At 38.0% G+C, this 19,656-nt stretch overlaps 1 protein-coding gene across 2 annotated transcripts in view; it reads right to left on the bottom strand.

Moving 5' to 3' along the window:
* PPP4R4 (protein phosphatase 4 regulatory subunit 4) overlaps window positions 1-19,656 on the bottom strand; it is a 125,848-nt gene that overhangs the window by 60,721 nt on the left and 45,471 nt on the right. For both annotated transcript variants that reach the window (XM_046007020.1, XM_046007018.1), the window contains exon 3: window positions 14,604-14,706. In XM_046007020.1, the coding sequence (XP_045862976.1) occupies window positions 14,604-14,706 (103 nt within the window). The remainder of the gene's footprint in view (window positions 1-14,603; window positions 14,707-19,656) is intronic.

Here is a 19,656-nt window from a genome sequence, read left to right as displayed (position 1 = left end):
TGCTCAGCAAGGAGTCTACGTCTCCCACCCTCTGCACGCCCCCCCCACCACTTGTGTGTTCTCTCGCTCTCTCTAAAATAAATACAATCTTAAAAAAAAAAAAAGCTATATAACACTGCAAAGAAAAGATGTGCTTATCAAAGAAATATCTATTGGCTGGGTACGGTACTGTCAGTAACCATATCAAATGATCCACTGTAGCCGTATTTAATTAGTCAAATATATTTTGAAAAATTTTAAGTTGTTTTCTTGGAGGCGGGAAGCAGCGCTGGAAAGTGGCAAATGTCTATGAGCAAGTGGAAATAGGGCTTTCACTCTTGTCGGTCTCTCCGAATCTAGCCCCTTCTAATATTCTTCTTAAAGCAGCCCAATGAAGATCTAAATCTGATAACAATATGATTTTAATTTCATTCACCGCTATTTATTAAGCATCATACAAAGTATTCTGGGAAATTAGAGAAAAGTCAAACATTGTGCCCCTACCTTTGAAGGACTCCTCTTGCTTCTATATATTCACAAACATTCAACAAATATTTAGTGACATTCAAGGCACTATGCCAAGTGCTGGAGACTCAGAAATGAGCAGGGCCAACAGTGTGCCTGTTAACACCGTGGTCACAACTGTGATAAGAGCTGAAGATAAGGAGCACGGATGGTATAAGAACATCTAACAGGTGACCTGATCTCTTCTGAGAGGGGATCACTGAGAAGTGACAACTGACTTGCAAGAAAAGAAACAGATAATTAGACAAAAGTTGGGAAAAAGAGAGGTAGACAAGCAAGAAGAAGAAGCAAGCAAGCACGCCTGGCACTAAGAAGTAAGAAGGAGCATGGCAGAAACTGAAAGATCAGTGTCCCTAGAGCAGAGTGAGAGGAGGAGCTGAGGAGGGTAAAGTAGAAAGAGCCCCAATCACACAGGACCTCAGATGCATTCAGCAAGAGAACTCAGTCTTAAATACTTCGAAATAGCATGCTGACTCTTGAGAAGAGAATGAGTCAGAAAGTAGTGAGGTACGGTGGAATGGGAGGGAAGTGGTAGGCAGGGGTCACTTGGGAAGCAATCATCCTCATCCGAGGAAATCCGCATAGTTTGGACGAGGGCAGAGCTGGTGTGGCTGGAGAGGTGGGTCGATTCCACTGAATACGGAAGACCTAACGTAACAAGATCTCCTCCTCCGACTAAATGAGTAGTAAAAGAAGAGATGGTATCAAGGACGACTCCCAAAATTCCACCTTGAAAACCGGGGGGATAATAATGTTACACATTAGGACCGGGGACACTGGAGGAACCCCAGGTGGCGAGGGGAAGTGGCAGGAGCTGAGTTTTGGATTTGTTAACTCTGAGAGGCCTCTCAGGCATCCAAGTAGAGATTGGGAACAGAAAATGAGCATATACAGATCTGTTGCTCTGACAGGTTGCTGTAAATAAGAGAATTTATATAGAATAGATGCAACATCTATAGATAATATATAAAGACTTGGGTGTAGATGAGATTGTAGATGAGACTAAAAGTGGAGATCTGCTACTCTTAACATAATTTCATCCCAACAAAATAAAGGGATTGAAGAATTCAAAGTTTAAAAAAAAAAAAGATCGATCACAAATGTTTTGGCAAATATTTAAAGTGCAAGATTATTCCTAACACATCACTGGAAAACAATCAATTTTTTTGTACAGGGGTAAAGGTGATGGTCGTGGTGGAAGGGTATATGCAGGTACATGAACAGAAACATTCTAGTTAATATCATTTCAAGATTCAACCAAGAAGAATAAAAGTGAAGGGAACTTCGTAATGGCAGACTAGATCATTCTAATCACCTCTCCTGATGATAATAATTAGTTAAAAACTGGACAAAATACAAAATTCATCTGCATAAAGGTATATGGAAACTAACAAGGCTACCCATGCAAAACTAAAAAAATTACCCATACTGTTACCCATCACTGGAATAGTTACCCACCCAAGATCTAAGAGACAATGGCATTCCAGGAAGATAAGCATGTAATCTGGGGCCTGTTTTCCTCTAGGGTCCCTTGCTAATTCGAGAAAAGTCTCCTGAGAGGCTAAGAGCTTAAGTGACTTGTTTGAGTCTTGTAGAGGCCTCAATAAGAGCCCTAGGAATGGATAAGAATGATGCTGAAGCAGACGGGCATTTGTAGGATGAGCAGCCCAGCTTTAAACCATCCACTATCTGTCACTGGATTAACTGAGACTGTATTGTTAGTGCAGGTAAGTAGCTCCCAGAAGAAAACATATTCCTTTCCAGAGGAAGGTATCACCGTAGGTCTCAATCTATTTCTACAAACAATTTATCAAATGCAAGATCAAACACAAAATCAAGAATATGCAGACACATGAAGAGATAAGATTATACGAATGAGAACCAGCAGAAGCAGAAAACAGGAATGCACCAAAAAGCGCTCCGAGTATTGGTGTTATCTGACACATATGTGGTTCAAGGAGATGTGGCAGATTTTTTTAAGAGCCAATTAGAAATTCTAGACCTGGGGGCGCCTGGGTGGCTCAGTGGGTTAAAGCCTCTGCCTTCAGCTCAGGTCATGATCCCAGAATCCTGGGATCAAGCCCCATATCGGGCTCTCTGCTCAGCAGGGAGCCTGCTTCCCTTCCTCTCTCTCTCTCTCTGCCTGCCTCTCTGACTACCTGTGATCTCTGTCTGTCAAATAAATAAATAAAATCTTAAAAAAGAAAAAAAGAAATTCTAGACCTGAAAAGTATAATAATCAAAATCAGATTAGACACAAATGAATTGGCGAATTAAACCATGGGTCAGGATAAATCAATCAGACTGAGTCACAAAGGGAAAAGAATGGAAAAGAAGGTAAAAGACATAGATACCATGTAAAGGTCTAATACATGCGAAATTCAAGTCACAGAAGAGCAGAGAGAGGATTAGGCAGAAGCATATTAGAAAATGTCTGGGGGCGCCTGGGTGGCTCAGTGGGTTAAGCCGCTGCCTTCGGCTCAGGTCATGATCTCGGGGTCCTGGGATCGAGTCCCGCATCGGGCTCTCTGCTCAGCAGGGAGCCTGCTTCCCTCTCTCTCTCTGCCTGCCTCTCTGCCTACTTGTGATCTGTGTCTGTCAGATAAATAAATAAAATCTTAAAAAAAAAAAAAAAAAAAAAAAAAAAAAAAGAAAATGTCTGAAAAGATAACGGTCAGGGTTTCTCAGGGCAAATATTCTAACAAGTGTATAAATTTATCTGCATGTATCTAATGAGACTGAGCACCTTTTCTTATGCATACTGGCCATCCATAAATCTTCTTTAGTGAAGCATATGTTCAAATTTTTTTGCCCGTTTTTTTTTTTAAATCAGGGTTTTCCCTCATTATTCTTGAATTTGGAGAGTTGTTTATGTATTCTGAACACATGTCCTTCATCAGATATGTGATCCATGAGTATTTTCTCCCGTTTTAGGTTTTCTCTTTTCATTCTGTTAACAGTATCTTCTGAAGAGCAGAGGCTTAAAATTTTCATGAGGTCAAACATATCAATTTTTTCTTCTATGGATCACGCTTTTAGTGTCATATGTAAAAAACCTCTCACTGACCCAAGGTCATAAAGATTTTGTTTTCTTCTAGAAGTTTTTTGCAATTTTAGTGTTTAAGATTTAGGTTTACAGTCTATTTTGAGTTAAATTTTTGAACATGGTGTGAGGTGTGGACTTTTTCCCCAATTAACCTACTGCCATTTGTTGAAAAGACTCTCTACACTGAACTGCGTGTGCACCTGTTCTGAAATCCACAGGCAATGTGTACATGGGATTTATTTTTCCTCTGTATGTGTCACACATATATCTTTTTATAATTATCACATGGTTTTAACTGCTGTAGATACATATTATATCTCAAAATCAGACAGCAAAAAGTTCTCCAACTTTGCTTCTCTTTTTCAAAGTTGTTTTGGCTATTTTCGGTCTTGTGTATTTTCATATGCATCTTAGTATTGGCTTGTCATTTCCTGCCAAAAACAAATAAATAAAAACAAAACATAACCTGTTGGAATTTCTATTATTTTACATTAAATATATAGATTGATATGGGAAGAACAGACATCTTAACAATATGGAGTCTTCTGTTCCATGAACATGGTGTTTCCATTCACTTATTCCTTATATTATTTCTCTCAGCAATGTTCTACAGATTTCTGTATACAGGTCGTACATATCATTTAACCGATTGATCCTTAGGTATTATGTACTTTAATGCAACTGTGGTAGTTTAGAAAAACTTCAGTGTCCAGTTGTTTGCTGCTCATGTAGAAATACAATTGATTTGTATATTGATCTGGCATCCTCCAACCTTTCTATACTTATTTAGTTTGATTGTTTTTCTTTTGTAGATTCCATCAGAGATAATGGTTTTTTTTTAAAAGGCCATTATTACTTTCTTCTCTGCAATATGAGTTCCTTTTATTAATATTGTTGCCATACTACATATGTCCAGTGTAACAATGAACAAGGCAGTAACAGTAGACACTCTTGGCTTATTCCTGATCTTAGGGGAAAGAATTCAGACTTTCACCCTTAAGTGAACTCAGTCTTTTCACCATTGCCTATACATTTTTCGGAGAAAGCCCCTCCCTATTCCTAGTTTGCTGGGTTTGTTTTGTTTTGTTTTTCAGGAATGACAGGTTTTTATCAAATGCTTTTCTTAAATCTACTGAGATGGCTGAATGGTGGTGTATTTTTTTTTTAATTTGTTGATATGAAAACGCACATTGATTCATTTTTGAATTTTGAACCAACTCTAAATTCCTGAGATAAACTCCAACTGGTCATGATATATTATCATGTTTTATGTTGTTGAATTTGATTTGCTGTTTTTCAGATGTTTCATGTAAGCTCATGAGGGATATGCATTTCTAGCTTTTTGGTTCTGTGATGTCTGTGTCTCATTTGGGTATCAGGGTAATGTCCACCTCATAGAATGACTTACTCTGACTTCCTCTCCTTTCTGAAGAATTTGTGTAGCATTGTTACTTCATTTACATTTACCCAAATTTTTATCATTTCTGGTGCTCTTTATTTCTTCAGGTAAATTGAACGTCCATCTCTTATCACGTTACTTCTGCCTGAAAACCTCCCTTAGCATTTCTTGTAGAATAAGTCTGGTACAAAGAACCCTTTCAATTTCTGTTTGACTAAAGAAAATAGCATTTTAGTTTCATCCTTGAAAGATATTTTCACTGGGTGCAGATTTCTTGTTGACATTTTTTTTCTTGCTTTTGGTACTTCGAACATTCCACTGCCCTCTAATCTGCATTATTTCTGACCAGAAGTCTGCTTTACTCTCACATTTATTCCTCTGTTCGTAATGTTTCTTTCGTCTCTGGCTGTTCCCAAGATTGTCTCTTTTTACTTTTTATAATGAGCGTTTGATCATGATATACCTAGAGGTGTAGGGTGTGTGTGTATGTGTGTATGTGTGTGTGCTCAGCTTCAGATCCTCTGGGCTTTTGGATCTTTGGGTTGTTCTTGTTCATTAACTTCAGAAAAGCCTTGGCCATTATTTCTTCAAATAGTTCTTCTCTGTTCTCTCTTTCCTCATTCTGAGACTCCAATTGCACATATATTAGATCACCTGACATTGTCTCAAAGCCATTTGATGCGCTCTCCTATTTTTTCACTGTTATTAGGACAGGAGTAATGTTTTCTTGCACATTTCCACACCTTAGGTAGAAGTGGAACTGACTGCTTTGTTTTTGAGCCCTGTATAGTCCTTCCTCCCTAATAAGCTTAACTAAACATTTAAAAGAATACTTGCTGTATTTTATCTAGAGCTTCAGATATTCTAATTTGAGAAATTTCTAGGGTATTTAGTTCACCACTGTCAAAAGGTTAGTTAATCCATAAAGTTTTAAAGATTTTTTTTTTTTTTTTTATTTATCTGACAGAGAGAGAGATCACAAGTAGGCAGAGAGGCAGGCAGAGAGAGAGGAGGAAGCAGGCTCCCCGCGGAGCAGAGAACCCGATGCGGGGCTCGATCCCAGGACCCTGAGATCATGACCTGAGCCGAAGGCAGCGGCCCAATCCACTGAGCCACCCAGGCGCCCAATCCATAAAGTTTTAATCAAACATTACAGATCCATATTACAGTATAATCTGCAAATATTTTCTAGGTTTTATACTTTTGCAAGGATTGGAAATAAAAATATCTATAAACGATCCTAAATATTACTCAAATGCCTTAAATAGAAACAATATTCAAGTAGTAACAGTGTTCCCACTATCATAGAAATGAAGGATTTCCTAATGAAGAATTTTAAAAGTTCAGTTCATTTTTATGGTAAGTGAGGTAAAAATAACAAATGAATGACTAAGAAACTCATGTCTCCAACAGAATTTACTGAAAGGCATTATTTTTATATTTATTAGGAATATTAGCTAATATAACATTTTATATATGCCCAGAAAATGATACACTCAGTAAATGTTTCCACTGAATTTAATTACTGTAAAATAATGAATGATATTAATCTATTTTATCCTGAGCACAAATAGATAAAAGAACATAAACATTATTTTCAAAATGATGTTTTGTTGATGTATGGGTCAATGTACTTTTATTTTTGAACCATAAACCCCAGAAGAAAGAGTGCTTTGTATCGTCTATTCATATTCCCTAACTCCTTTAGTTAATACTGCCTCTCTCTTCCTTTTTCTTTCTTTTTTTTTAAGTGAACTAGAAAAAAATGTTATATAATTTTATGCTTCCTAGCCCGTAAAAACCTCCTAGTAAGGTCAATTCTAACCCGAATGGTTGTTTTCCATTAGCTTACATTAGAGGCATTATTTCATTTTCTTCCTTTATGTTAGAGTGTCCCTAAATGTTTAGCCTGTCAAGACACTACTACACTGTGCACTTTTTAGGACCGGTAGGGTGTCTGGAACACCATGTTCTGTTTATTATGTATAAATGTGTTGCTTCCACAAAATCCTTTTGCTTTTCTCAGGATGTAACTTTTAACTTATCTCAGAAAACATCACCTTCCGTGAGGAAGACAAGTACTTTTACTTTTAAGCTGCAAATCAAAGAAAAAATCAATTTGTATCATTTGTTTATGCTCTTTAATGCTTTTAGTTAAGAGCACCTGGGTGGCTCAATGGGTTAAGCCTCTGCCTTTGGCTCAGGACATGGTCTCAGGGTCTTCGGATGGAGAACCCGCATCGGGCTCTCGGCTCAGCAGGGAACCTGCTTCCCCCCTCCCTCTGCCTGCCTCTCTGTCTACTTGTGATCTCTCTCTCTCTCATATGAATAAATAAAATCTTTTAAAAATGCTTTTAGTTAAGACTATTTCTCTTTTTCTTGGTGAACTTTTCTTTTTTTCTTTTTCTTTTTTTTAATTTTCTTTGAACTTCTTTTTATCCCCTTTCTTCTCCCCACAATTTGGGGTCTCTTCTGATTTGGTTAACACACATTTTTCTGGGGTCTTTGCCACCATTTTAGTATTTTATTCTCTCCTTCATATATTCTTCAAGTAAGTTATGTAATTTCATGCTTCTTAGAAAACTCCCAACAAAATATTCATAGTCAAACAATGAATTTTTTAAGCCTGGATCTTATCAATTATGAAATGAGAATCAATACATCAGGTAGAGTTATGACGAGATGTTTAAAAGGGCGTGATAAAGCAGTAAGCACAGAACCTAACCCACAGAATGTGTTCCTTATGTAATTATTGGTTATCCACACCTCTGTGCCACTTGAAATAAGACTTTAAAAGTAAGTAAAGTTTTTTATTTATATTTACCTATATTTACACAGTAAAGGTTTTCCTCAAAAATCTGAAAATGAAATCTTTTTTTAAAAAAAAATCTACCGGGGCGCCTGGGTGGCTCAGTGGGTTAAAGCCTCTGCCTTCAGCTCAGGTCATGATCCCAGGGTCCTGGGATCAAGCTCCACATTGGGCTCTCTGCTCCGCAGGGAGCCAGCTTCCTCCTCTCTCTCTGCCTGCCTCGCTGCCTAGTTGTGATTTCTCTCTGTCCAATAAATAAAATATTTTTTTAAAAAAATCTACCTACATTCAGTAGACACAAAATACTCTAATAAATAATCACATTGGCAGAAACATATTTTTCTATTATTTCCATTAATGAAAATAATGCCATGTAAAATTAATAAAAGTAAAATGAATGAATTTTTTCCAAATCAGATTGGTAGACCACATCTGCCAATCCCAAATGACTAAATTTCATCTTGATTATGTCTCTGTCATTCTTTCCTTATTATGCATCTTTCTCCTACTTCCCAAAAAAGGTCTCTCTGGGACCGTAAATCACCATCATATCACTCTACTTCTCATCCAAGAATGCCATCAGTGGATCAGGCCAATGTGTCATTGGTCTTTCAGACAGATCCTTACTGTCTTAGAATATTAAGTTCAAACAATGCTCATTTTTAAATCATTGTTGAGTGCCTATTGTTTGCCAAGCACTGTTTTTGGTTCTGGGGAGACTGGGATAAATCAGACCATTTAGGATATGACCATTAGGGAAGAAAGAGAAGAGAATGGTAGGGGATGAGTTCAGAAAGCTCGACAAAGTCCTTTAAGGACATGATACGAGTTTTTTTTCTACCTGAAATGGGAAGTTACTTTTATTAGTTTCTTGTGGCTGCTATAATAAATTACAATAAACTGAGTGGCTCAAAACAACAGAAATTGTGTTTTTTCATGGTTCTGAAGGCCTTAAGTCCTAAATCAGTATTTTTTAGCCAAAATCAAAATGCAAAATGTTGGCAAAGCCATGTTCCTTCGGGAGGCCCTAGGGTAGAATCCAGTCCTTGCCTCTTCCAGCTTCTAGTGGTTGTGGGCATTCTTTGGCTTGTGACCACATCACTCCACTCTCTGCCTCCTCTTCACATGGCCTTCTCCTCCCCTGTGTCACATCTACCGCTGCTTTCCTCTTGTAAGGATGCATGTGATGACATCAGGACCTACCCAGACAATCCAGGATAATCTCCCTATCTCCAGACCCTTCACTACATCTGCAAAAATTCTTTTTCTAAATAAGGGAAATTTATAGGCCCCTGAGCTCTTTGGGAGGCTGTATTCTGCTTGCCACACCACGTAATTTTCATGCGAGAAGATACTATTGATGATTTTAAAAGATCTCTCTGAAGGAAAAAAAAAAGATAACTATGTGAGATGATGGGTGTATTAATTAACTTGATTGCAATAATCATTTCACAACATATAAATATATTAAATTGTTATGTTGTACACTCTATACACAATTTTATTTGTCAAAAAAATTATAGATTGTCCCTATATAAATAAATGAAATTTATTTATTTATAACTTATTGTAATGATACAATAATAAAAATATTTATTATTTAAATAAGTAAATTTTATTTAAATATAAATACATGTCCTTGCTGGATCTTGCTGGACCTGTAGAAATGACAGGTCCAGCAAGGAGGCTGCTGTGTAACCAGACGAGAGATGGCTAAGGCTGGAGAAGTAAAATTACACATTATATATCTGCTGCAGTCATCATCAGCTAATGAGGAGGTTGTGTAATAGTTAAGAGGGAAGACTCGGAAGCCAGACTTCCTGTTCAAACCCGATTATGCCACTTGCTAGCTTTGTGACCTCTGGCAAGTTATTCAACTAAGTTTTTTCTTCCTCTCTCAACTGACCCTCATAGAACTGCTGTAAGCATTCAAAAAATAAAAATGCACACAGTGTTTCACAGAGTATAGTTCCTGACGCATAAAAAGACCTCAATAAATGTTAGCTGTATTTATTACTATCTGTTCCTGACATGGCCCATTTTCTAATATATAATTTTATATAATAGATTTGGGGTTCCCAAAATAAGTGGAAAAACAATTAAAAGAATTCAATAACTCAACAGGCAGAGACATTTTTCACAATTCATTATAAAAGGAGTCACTGGAGCACCTGGGTGGCTCAGTCATTTATCGTCTGCCCTCGTCTCAGGTCATGATCCCAGGGTCCTGGGATAGAGCCCTGCATCGGGCTCCCTGCTCAGCAGGAAGCCTGTTTCTCCCTCTCCCACTCCCCCTGCTTATATTCCCTCTCTTGCTGTCTGTCAAATAGATAAATAAAATCTTAATTTAAAAAAAATCACTGATGTTACATGGTGTGATTGTATCACTACCACTTCAAATTTTATAAAAGACCATAGTATTTAAGAAATTTATCTTGACAAATTCTTTCACTTCTAAGTAACCAGAAGTTCAAGTCAAATATTGATATCTAACATCTAAGATCCCAATTTATTATACTGTGGAAAAGAACTCAGACTATTTTAATAAAGACCACAGGAAAAAAATTTCTTTACAAAAGCTACCCTATGATTAAGTCATAGAACATGAATACATTATAACAGCTATATTTAAACATTCTCCAATCCAGGAAATTTAAGTTGGAGGTCAAAATATTTCCTTCCTGGATTCTTATTTAAACTTAACCTTGAGATGAGTGACCTGGTAGCATTATCATTCATTGTACACTTCAGATACAATTTACAAAGTAAATTGTAGAAATACTATGGATTAGCTCAATTCTAATCCTGACTCTGTTTCTGCCATTTTTAATCCTAAATTCCTTTACCTCTAAAACAGTAAAAATAGCAACACATATTAAAAGCCATTGTTCAGGAGCGCCTGGGTGGCTCGGACGGTTAAGTGTCTGCCTTTGGCTCAGATCATACTGGGATTAAGCCCTGCGTTGGGTTCCCTGCTCAGCAGAGAGCCTGCTTCTCCCTCTCCCACTCCCTACTGCTCTGCCTACTTGTGCTCTCTATCTCTCTATCAAATATATAAATAAAATCTTTTATAAAAATTGTTCAGTTAATATATTATTTTAAGGATGAAATGCAAATGTAATTACAACAACAACAAAAAATATCACTGGTGAAATTTTATAAGAAAGAGCTTCCTCATCACTGTGTCTGATGCTCTTTAAGGTGAAGATAAGCTAAAGATGAGCTCTGAAAAATGCTTATCCTCCTCTTGTGCATGTGCCAACAATCTCAGGAATGATTAGTTTCTTACACACAGAATATCTGTTGCTCGTATCTTTAAATTTTTTAAAAGTAAGTCATTCACGGATTAGTAAGTATGCAAACTACTGTTCCCATGGATTTAATAAGCAACCAGCCAAGACACTCAGAACCAGCAGAACCATACAGATGCTCAACCCAGAAATCCAGAAGGTATCTCTCACCTCCCACAACCAATTCATAGAAAGTTGTGTTCATTTCGCCTCAGTAACTGTATCTCTAATATAGCCACTACTCCCCTCCGTCCCAGCTAGCTGGCCTAATCCAAGCCACCATCACATATCACAAGGACAAGCGCTGTATCTTCCTAATTCTCTCGCTCCAAGCCACTCGCCACACAATTATCAAAATGATCAGCATGGTAATATGGAAACGGAATAAGCCACCGCTCTGCTCAAAGGGTTTCCACTGTCCTAAGAAAGAACACCTCCTTCGTGCTCTGTCACTGAGGATCTCTCCAACCTCTTTTCGAGTCACACCCAGCCCATGCCCGCTGCATTCCAACCACACATGTCTTCCGGTTCCAACCTAGGGCTCTCTGCTACCTCATCTGCCTGGACCATTCCTTCCTGACTCTTCAAATGGCTGCTTCCTCCTATGCCTTTGGTTTTCAGCTCTGAAAGAGGCTTTCTTTGATTTCCCAATGCACAGCAGATAAGCCTGTCCCTTTATGCTGTTCTTCAAGTCACTTACGTGTTTTATGTCTGGCTGCCCTACTCTGGACTGGACGCTCTTTGAGGGCAAGTTCTCTGTTTTGTTCACCTCTATCTTCTCACTGCTTACCACAGTGCCTGGGCTCAGTCAGTGTTCACAAATGAATGAGAATGCCATTACTACTAAATGCTCACTTTGGGATATGGGACTGCTCCTCTTCTTTTATAAAATCAACTAAGGAATAATGGCCATGGCAAAAGAGAATAAAGTGGGTAAGTGTGATTTTTGTCACAGTTTTACCACTTGAATGTAACCATTCGCAGAAGCAAGGCAGAACTGAAGAAGGTGCTAACTATGAGTACCAGTAAATCTGAACAATATCTGAATATGGTGATTTAAAAATGATTTACACAGGGGCACCTGGGTGGCTCAGTCATTAAGCATCTACCATCAGCTCAGGTCATGATCCCAGGGCCCTAGGATCGAGCCCTGCATAGGGCTCCCTGCTCAGCGGGAAGCCTGTTTCTCCCTCTCCCACCACCCCCCCCCCCACCACCGCTTGTATTCCCTCCCTCGCTCTCTGTCAAACAGATAAATAAAATCTTTAAAAAAAAAATGATTTGCATGTAATATAGGTTTTACAATTTGAAATGGAGTTGCTTAAATGTTTAGCTGCCCATAATATATATTAAAACTTCTATAGAGTCATTATTACTCTCATAAAGTCTTTCAAATATACTTAATTCTTCACTATTTTTACACAGTCAGAATCACACAATTAAATATTCTCCTATGACTGCTCTTTAATTGTTTTCCATAGTCTTTGGGACACCCTGACGTAGACTCTAATCTGGGATGTCTTCTACTCTTTTGGTATCTTTTTTAGGACAAAACAGGATAAATGAGAATCCTAAATAAATGGCTGTTTGTTGATTGAAGAAAGGAATGAAAACTGTCAGCATAAATAAAGGCTTTCTTAGTACATATTCATTAATATACATTTTCTTTATATCCATTTATTTAGTTAACCTTCTATATTATGGATTAACTTTAATTACCTTAAAAGCTTATTAAAATCTTATCTCCTATAACTCAGTTATATAGTTTTAGCAAATACATTTGATTCTTCGTATAAATACGCTATATATAGGAGTACATAATATTCTTTACACATTCCCATGAATCAAGATTTTTCAGGAGTTATAGCTTGACTTTATTATGAACTCATTAACAAAAGGATTTTTTCAAAATAATTTTGAAACCTCTAAAGGCCAACATTCATCTTTTATTCTTGCTTTAAGAAAGTATAGATGCTCAGGATGTCCATGAACCAGACTTAGCCTGCTCCGCAGACTGTATAGCAGGCTCAGTATTTTTAGCTTTAAGTCAAATTCACTTACGTACAATAATTTCTTAGTCAAGGGGGCCTAACTACTTGTTCCCTTCTACTATCATTTAACTGGCACCTCAGGAGTCATGCCAAGAACGTTAGGTCAGTTGCTATCACTGAAATTGAATGTGAAATTAAACCAGGATGGGGGACACTTAATGCCATTGAAAATACAACATGATTCTGGGAAAAATAGCTATGAAAAACTGATTCACTTTTGAATCACATGCAAAGCCAAAATAAACATTTTCTCAATTTACTATCGTAACCAGTAAAAAGAAATTCATAATGCTTGCATAGAAATGTGGGCATCTTGTAGAAATAACATGCTATATCCCTGACCTAAATCACAGCGACCAGAACCATGATGCACATGGCTAAAAATGAAACTCAAGAACACACTAAATACAATATTTTAAACACATAAATTAATAAAAAATTATGAACCTATAACCAACCAGAAAGCAAATGCAAAGCATACAAAACTCACTATCAGCAGACATAGTCCCCATTAGTCTATAACCTCCCTGACCCTAAATAGTGGGTAAGTTCCGTGAGGATGCATAGGCTGTTATCTGTGTTGCTCATTCAGGTACAAATAAGAAAAATACTTTGCACACAGCCACAGATAAATAACAAATATTATGTATCAAATATGTAATATTATATATTAATAATCAATCAATAAATATTAAATATCAGAGAAAAGAATGTTCTAATAAATCAAAGATTTTTGTTTAAAGCAGGAAAACTAATTCTGAAGGAATTTAGGAAGCAATAAGTAAATATAAAACCAAAACTGTGATGGCCACAATTCAATCTTTATTTGATGATCCTTTAGAAGTCACCGGAGGGTGGTTATTAGGAATATTAATTAAATTTCATTATCCGTGTTGTAGAACTGCTATTAATATAAATTTAAGTCAACAGAATACCAAATAAGATAGCTATGATTTCAAAAGACTAATGAAGTTCTGGTTTTTGGGTTTTTTTTTTGAGCTACTGAAAAGCTAACTATATTAAATACAACGTCTTGGGGCACCTGGGTGGTGCAGGTGATGAAGTGTCCAACTCTTGATTTAGTACGGTCGTGATCTTGGTCATCTGATCGAGCCCCGCATCTGGCTCCATACCTGGCAAGGGGTCTGCTTGAGACTCTCTCTTCCTCTCCCTCTGCCCCTCCTCCCACCCCCATGTGTGCATGCACTCTCTCTCTAAAATAAATAAATCTTTTTAAAAAATAAATAGAATAAATAAAATGTCTCTACCGAGAAAATGACTAAAGAAACTATTACAACTTAAGATCTGTACAATCTTTTCCCATTTTCATTAGCTAGTTTTCCTAAATATTTTCAATATAATTCAAAATGCGTACCGTAATACTTCCTCCATGCCACAATTAGAACAAAAGATCAGTCATCCAAAACTCTGAAATCTCCTCTTAATAATGACAATGTGTGACTGGAAAAGAGATAAATTCAAACCTTATTCTGCACCAACTTACTCTAGCTTTCGGCAAGACTCTCCGAAGTGTCTCAGCAGGATTCTGTCGCATCAGAAATGGAAGATTTGCGATCACACTTGTTCCTTGGATATCTTGGCCAGCACTTACAAAGAAAACACAAATTCAAAATTTGTAATTACAAGCCAAGTGCCTAGTTTACAACTATAAAAAGCAGGGATTAATCCGCTTTTAATGATAAATGCTCAGACATCTGACAAAGTTTTAAACTTTAAACACATCATTTACATATAAAAATAAAAGCAGTCCTGAAATGTTATTAAATGAATCTTATAACAAATGCATGAAGATATTATGCTTATGCTAAAACAAGACTCTATATATGTGTCTAAGTCTAAGTCTCCAGGCAATTTTCAAATACTTCCTTTAAAATGCTACCTTATTGTTTCCTGTGATCTGCCAGTTTAATGTACTTTATAAAAAAAAATGGATGTTGTAAAAATTCACTATGGTAAAATATTAATAACCATTAACAACAGCAGAGACAGCAACAAAATCAACTACCACAGAATCGCACAACTTTATTCTGGTACAGTGAAACCACTGTTGGACTAGCTGGACTCTAAAAGTTGCCAAAAACTTCTTAAAGATGTATTTATTATCCCCAAAGTTCAGTGAGGTATATTTACATGGTACTTTTGTATATAACATTATTTAATTAGGTCAGTAAGACTTTCGCAAAATAATCTCAGTGACACTCTAGGGGCCTAACTACCTTGGAAAAGGTGTTCAAATTCTTCTGATAAACTATTTCCACACAGAAAAGTCTTCAAAAGCATTAGCTAAATGACCTATGCACATACTTGAAACATACATTAGAAAGATGCTAATCAATGCGGCACCACTTCAGATGGAAATTCTACTTTTTCTTGACTGCAATACCAATTTAAATGTTAATTCTGACACAATGATATTGATTTTAATTAAAATTTTTATTTACCACTTCAAATATAACTTTTGTGATTATCTGTACATAAGACCTTAACATGTTTTCTTAAAGAATTTCATAAGCTATTACATTTATTGGCTTCAGAGGTTAATAACGTGTTAATAAGCATATCCTGATTCTAAATGGAGCTGCCCCATCGTGAAGAAAGGCTTTTCCCTCTGTTGCAACATGGCAATGAAATATAGGTCAGTACAATCTTTTCACATCCTTGACACTCTCAAAGTGAATACCTGAAAAGACAAAACCAAAAAGGAACTGAGAAAAGAATAAAAGAGGAGACCCATGCCACGATGGGAAGATCAAAAAGGGGAAATTAAAGTTGCATATACTACAGGTGAAACTTGAACAATATGGGGTGATGTGCTGTCCCCCCACGCAGTCAAAAATCTGCATGTATCTTGGATAGGAAGAATAAACATTGCTAAAATGTCTATAGAGCCTAGAGCAATCTATACTTTTAATGCCATTTCGATCAAAATTCCACCGGTATTTTTCAAAGAGCTGGAGCAAATAATCCTAAAATTTGTATGGAATCAGAAGAGACCCTGAATTGCTAAGAAAATGTAGAAAAACAAAAAACTGGCGGCATCATGTTACCTGATTTCAAGCTTTACTACAAAGCTGTGATCACCAAGACAGCATGGTACTGGCATAAAAACAGACACATAGACCAGTGGAACAGAGTAGAGAGCCCAGATATGGACCCTCAACTCTATGGTCAAATAATCTTCGACAAAACAGGAAAAAATATACAGTGGAAAAAAGACAGTCTCTTCAATAAATGGTGCTGGGAAAACTGGACAGCGATATGTAGAAGAATGAAACTCGACCATTCTCTTACACCGTACACAAAGGTAAACTCGAAATGGATAAAAGACCTCAACGTGAGACAGGAATCCATCAGAATCCTAGAGGAAAACATAGGCAGTAACCTCTTCGATATCAGCCACAGCAACTTCTTTCAAGATATGTCTCCAAAGGCAAAGGAAACAAAAGCGAAAATGAACTTTTGGGACTTCCTCAAGATCAAAAGCTTCTGCACAGCAAAGGAAACAGTCAACAAAACAAAGAGGCAAGCTGCGGAATGGGAGAAGATATTCACAAATGACAGTACAGAAAAAAGGTTGATATCCAGGATCTATAAAGAACTCCTCAAACTCAACACACACAAAACAGATAATCATTATCAAAAAATGGGCAGAAGAGGGCGCCTGGGTGGCTCAGTGGTTTAAGCCGCTGCCTTCGGCTCAGGTCATGATCTCAGGGTCCTGGGATCGAGTCCCACATCGGGCTCTCTGCTCGGCGGGGAGCCTGCTTCCCTCTCACTCTCTCTGCCTGCCTCTCTGCCTACTTGTGATCTCTCTCTGTCAAATAAATAAACAAAATCTTTTTTAAAAAAAAAATGGGCAGAAGATATGAACAGACACTTCTCCAATGAAGACATACAAATGGCTATCAGACACATGAAAAAATGTTCATCATCACCAGCCATCAGGGAGATTCAAATTAAAACCACATTGAGATACCACCTTACACCAGTTAGAATGGCCAAAATTAGCAAGACAGGAAACAACATGTGTTGGAGAGGATGTGGAGAAAGGGAAATCCTCTTACACTGTTGGTGGGAATGCAAGTTGGTGCAGCTACTTTGGAGAACAGTGTGGAGATTCCTCAAGAAATGAAAAATAGAGCTTCCCTATGACCCTGCAATTGCACTACTGGGCACTCACCCCAAAGATACAGATGTAGTGAAAAGAAGGGCCATCTGTACCCCAATGTTTATTGCAGCAATGGCTACGGTCGCCAAACTGTGGAAAGAACCAAGATGCCCTTCAACGGATGAATGGATAAGGAAGATGTGGTCCATATACACGATGGAGTATTATGTCTCCATCAGAAAGGATGAATACCCAACTTTTGTAGCAACATGGACGGGACTGGAAGAGATTATGCTGAGTGAAATAAGTCAAGCAGAAAGAGTCAATTATCATATGGATTCACTTATTTGTGGAGCATAACAAATAACATGGAGGACATGGGGAGATGGAGAGGAGAAGGGAGTTGAGGGAAATTGGAAGGGGAGATGAACCATGACAGACTATGGAATCTGAAAAACAACCTGAGGGTTTTGAAGGGGCAGGGGTGGGAGGTTGGGGGAACCAGGTGGTGGGTAGTAGGGAGGGCACGTGTTGCATGGAGCACTGGGTGTGGTGCAAAAACAATGAATACTGTTATCCTGAAAAGAAATTTAAAAAAAAAATCTGCATGTAACTTTCAACTCCCCTAAAACGTAACTGCTGCTGATGGGAAGCCTAACTGATTACATAGTAGATTAATAAATAAATTGTATATATATCATATACTATAATCTTACAAATAGAGAAAATAAAATGTTATGAATAAATCCGTAAGATAAAAATACATGTATGTACTATATTTACTGAAAAAAATGCATATAAGCCGGGGGAGGAGTCAGGATGGCGGAGAAGTAGCAGGCTGAGACTACATCAGGTAGCAGGAGATCAGCTCGAGAGCTTATCTAAACATTGCAAACACCTACAAATCCAATGGGAGATTGAAGAGAAGAAGAACAGCAATTCTAGAAACAAAATCAACCACTTTCTGAAAGGTAAGACTGGCGAAGAAGTGAATCCAAAACGACGGGAAGATAGACCATGGGGGGAGGGGCCGGCTCCCGGCAAGCGGCAGAGCAACGGAGCACAAAATCAGGACTTTTAAAAGTCTGTTCCACTGAGGGACATTGCTCCAGAGGCTAAACCGGGGTGAAGCCCACGCGGGGTCAGTGTGGCCCCAGGTCCCGCAGGGTCACAGAAGGATCAGGGGTGTCGGAGTGTCGCAGAGCTCGCAGGTATTAGAATGGGGAAGCCGGCTACAGAGACAGAGCCAAGGAGTGAGCTCTCAGCTCGGGGTTACCTTGAACCGGTTGCATGCTGGGTGAGCTCAGAGCGCGGCCAGAGGCCGGGGATACGGGAGTGATTGGGCGCTGTTCTCTGGGGGCGCACTGAGGAGTGGGGCCCCGGGCTCTCGGCTCCTCCGGGCTGGAGACTGGGAGGCCGCCATTTTCATTCCCGTCCTCCGGAACTCTACGGAAAGTGTTCAGGGAACAGAAGCTCCCGAAAGCGAACCCGAGCAGATTACTTACTCTGGCCCCTGGTAAGGGCAGTGCAATTCTGCCTCGGGCAAAGAAACTTGACAGTCACCACAACAGGCCCCTCCCCCAGAAGATCAACAAAAAATCCAGCCAAGACGAAGTTCACCTCCAAGGAAAGCAGGTTCAATACCAAGGACAGCAGCGGAATTCCAGAGGAGGAGAAAGCAAAGCACGGAACTCATGGCTTTCTCCCCATGATTCTTTAGTCTTGCGCTTAATTTAATTTTTTTTTCAATTTTTTTTCTTTCTTTTTTCTTCTTCTGCTAAAATTTTTTTAAACTTTTACCCTTTTCTTTTTTAACGTTTTTAAACTAGTTTATCTAATATATATATTTTTTCTTTCTTTTTTATATTTTTTCTTTATTTCTTTTCTTTTTAAAATTTTTTTCTTTTTTTTTTCCTGAACCTCTTTTTATCCCCTTTCTCCCCCCCCACAATTTGGGGTCTCTTCTGATTTGGCTAAAGCACATTTTTCTGGGGTCTTTGCCACCCTTTTAGAATTTTACTTGCTCCTTCATATACTCTTATCTGGTCAAAATGACAAGGCAGAAAAATTCACCACAAAAAAAAGAACAATCTGGAAGGATGGGAAGGCCCTACATTTTGACGTGGGTGCTGCTCCCACTCGTGTGCACGTAGGTAACACATACCAAGATAGCCATCTAGCACACGAGCACTTTATACATTTCACTTGTGTGTTTGCGCGTCACACCTCAGTTCTTCAACGCTTAAAAAATAAAAATACCAATAGTTAAAAATATGAATGATCTTAATGAAATCAACCAATTACAGGAGGATATTGTCTTGTTATTTACATAAGCCTAAAATCACATAAATCCTGTTGCCTTTGGCCAACATAGTACATAATAAAGTGTAAAGCCCATGAAGGAAGGACTGACTCCCAGTTCTAGACT

Source organism: Meles meles, chromosome 6 (genome assembly GCF_922984935.1).
Source record: "Meles meles chromosome 6, mMelMel3.1 paternal haplotype, whole genome shotgun sequence".
NCBI lineage: Eukaryota > Metazoa > Chordata > Mammalia > Carnivora > Mustelidae > Meles > Meles meles.
This window is presented reverse-complemented; position numbering and strand designations above follow the sequence as displayed.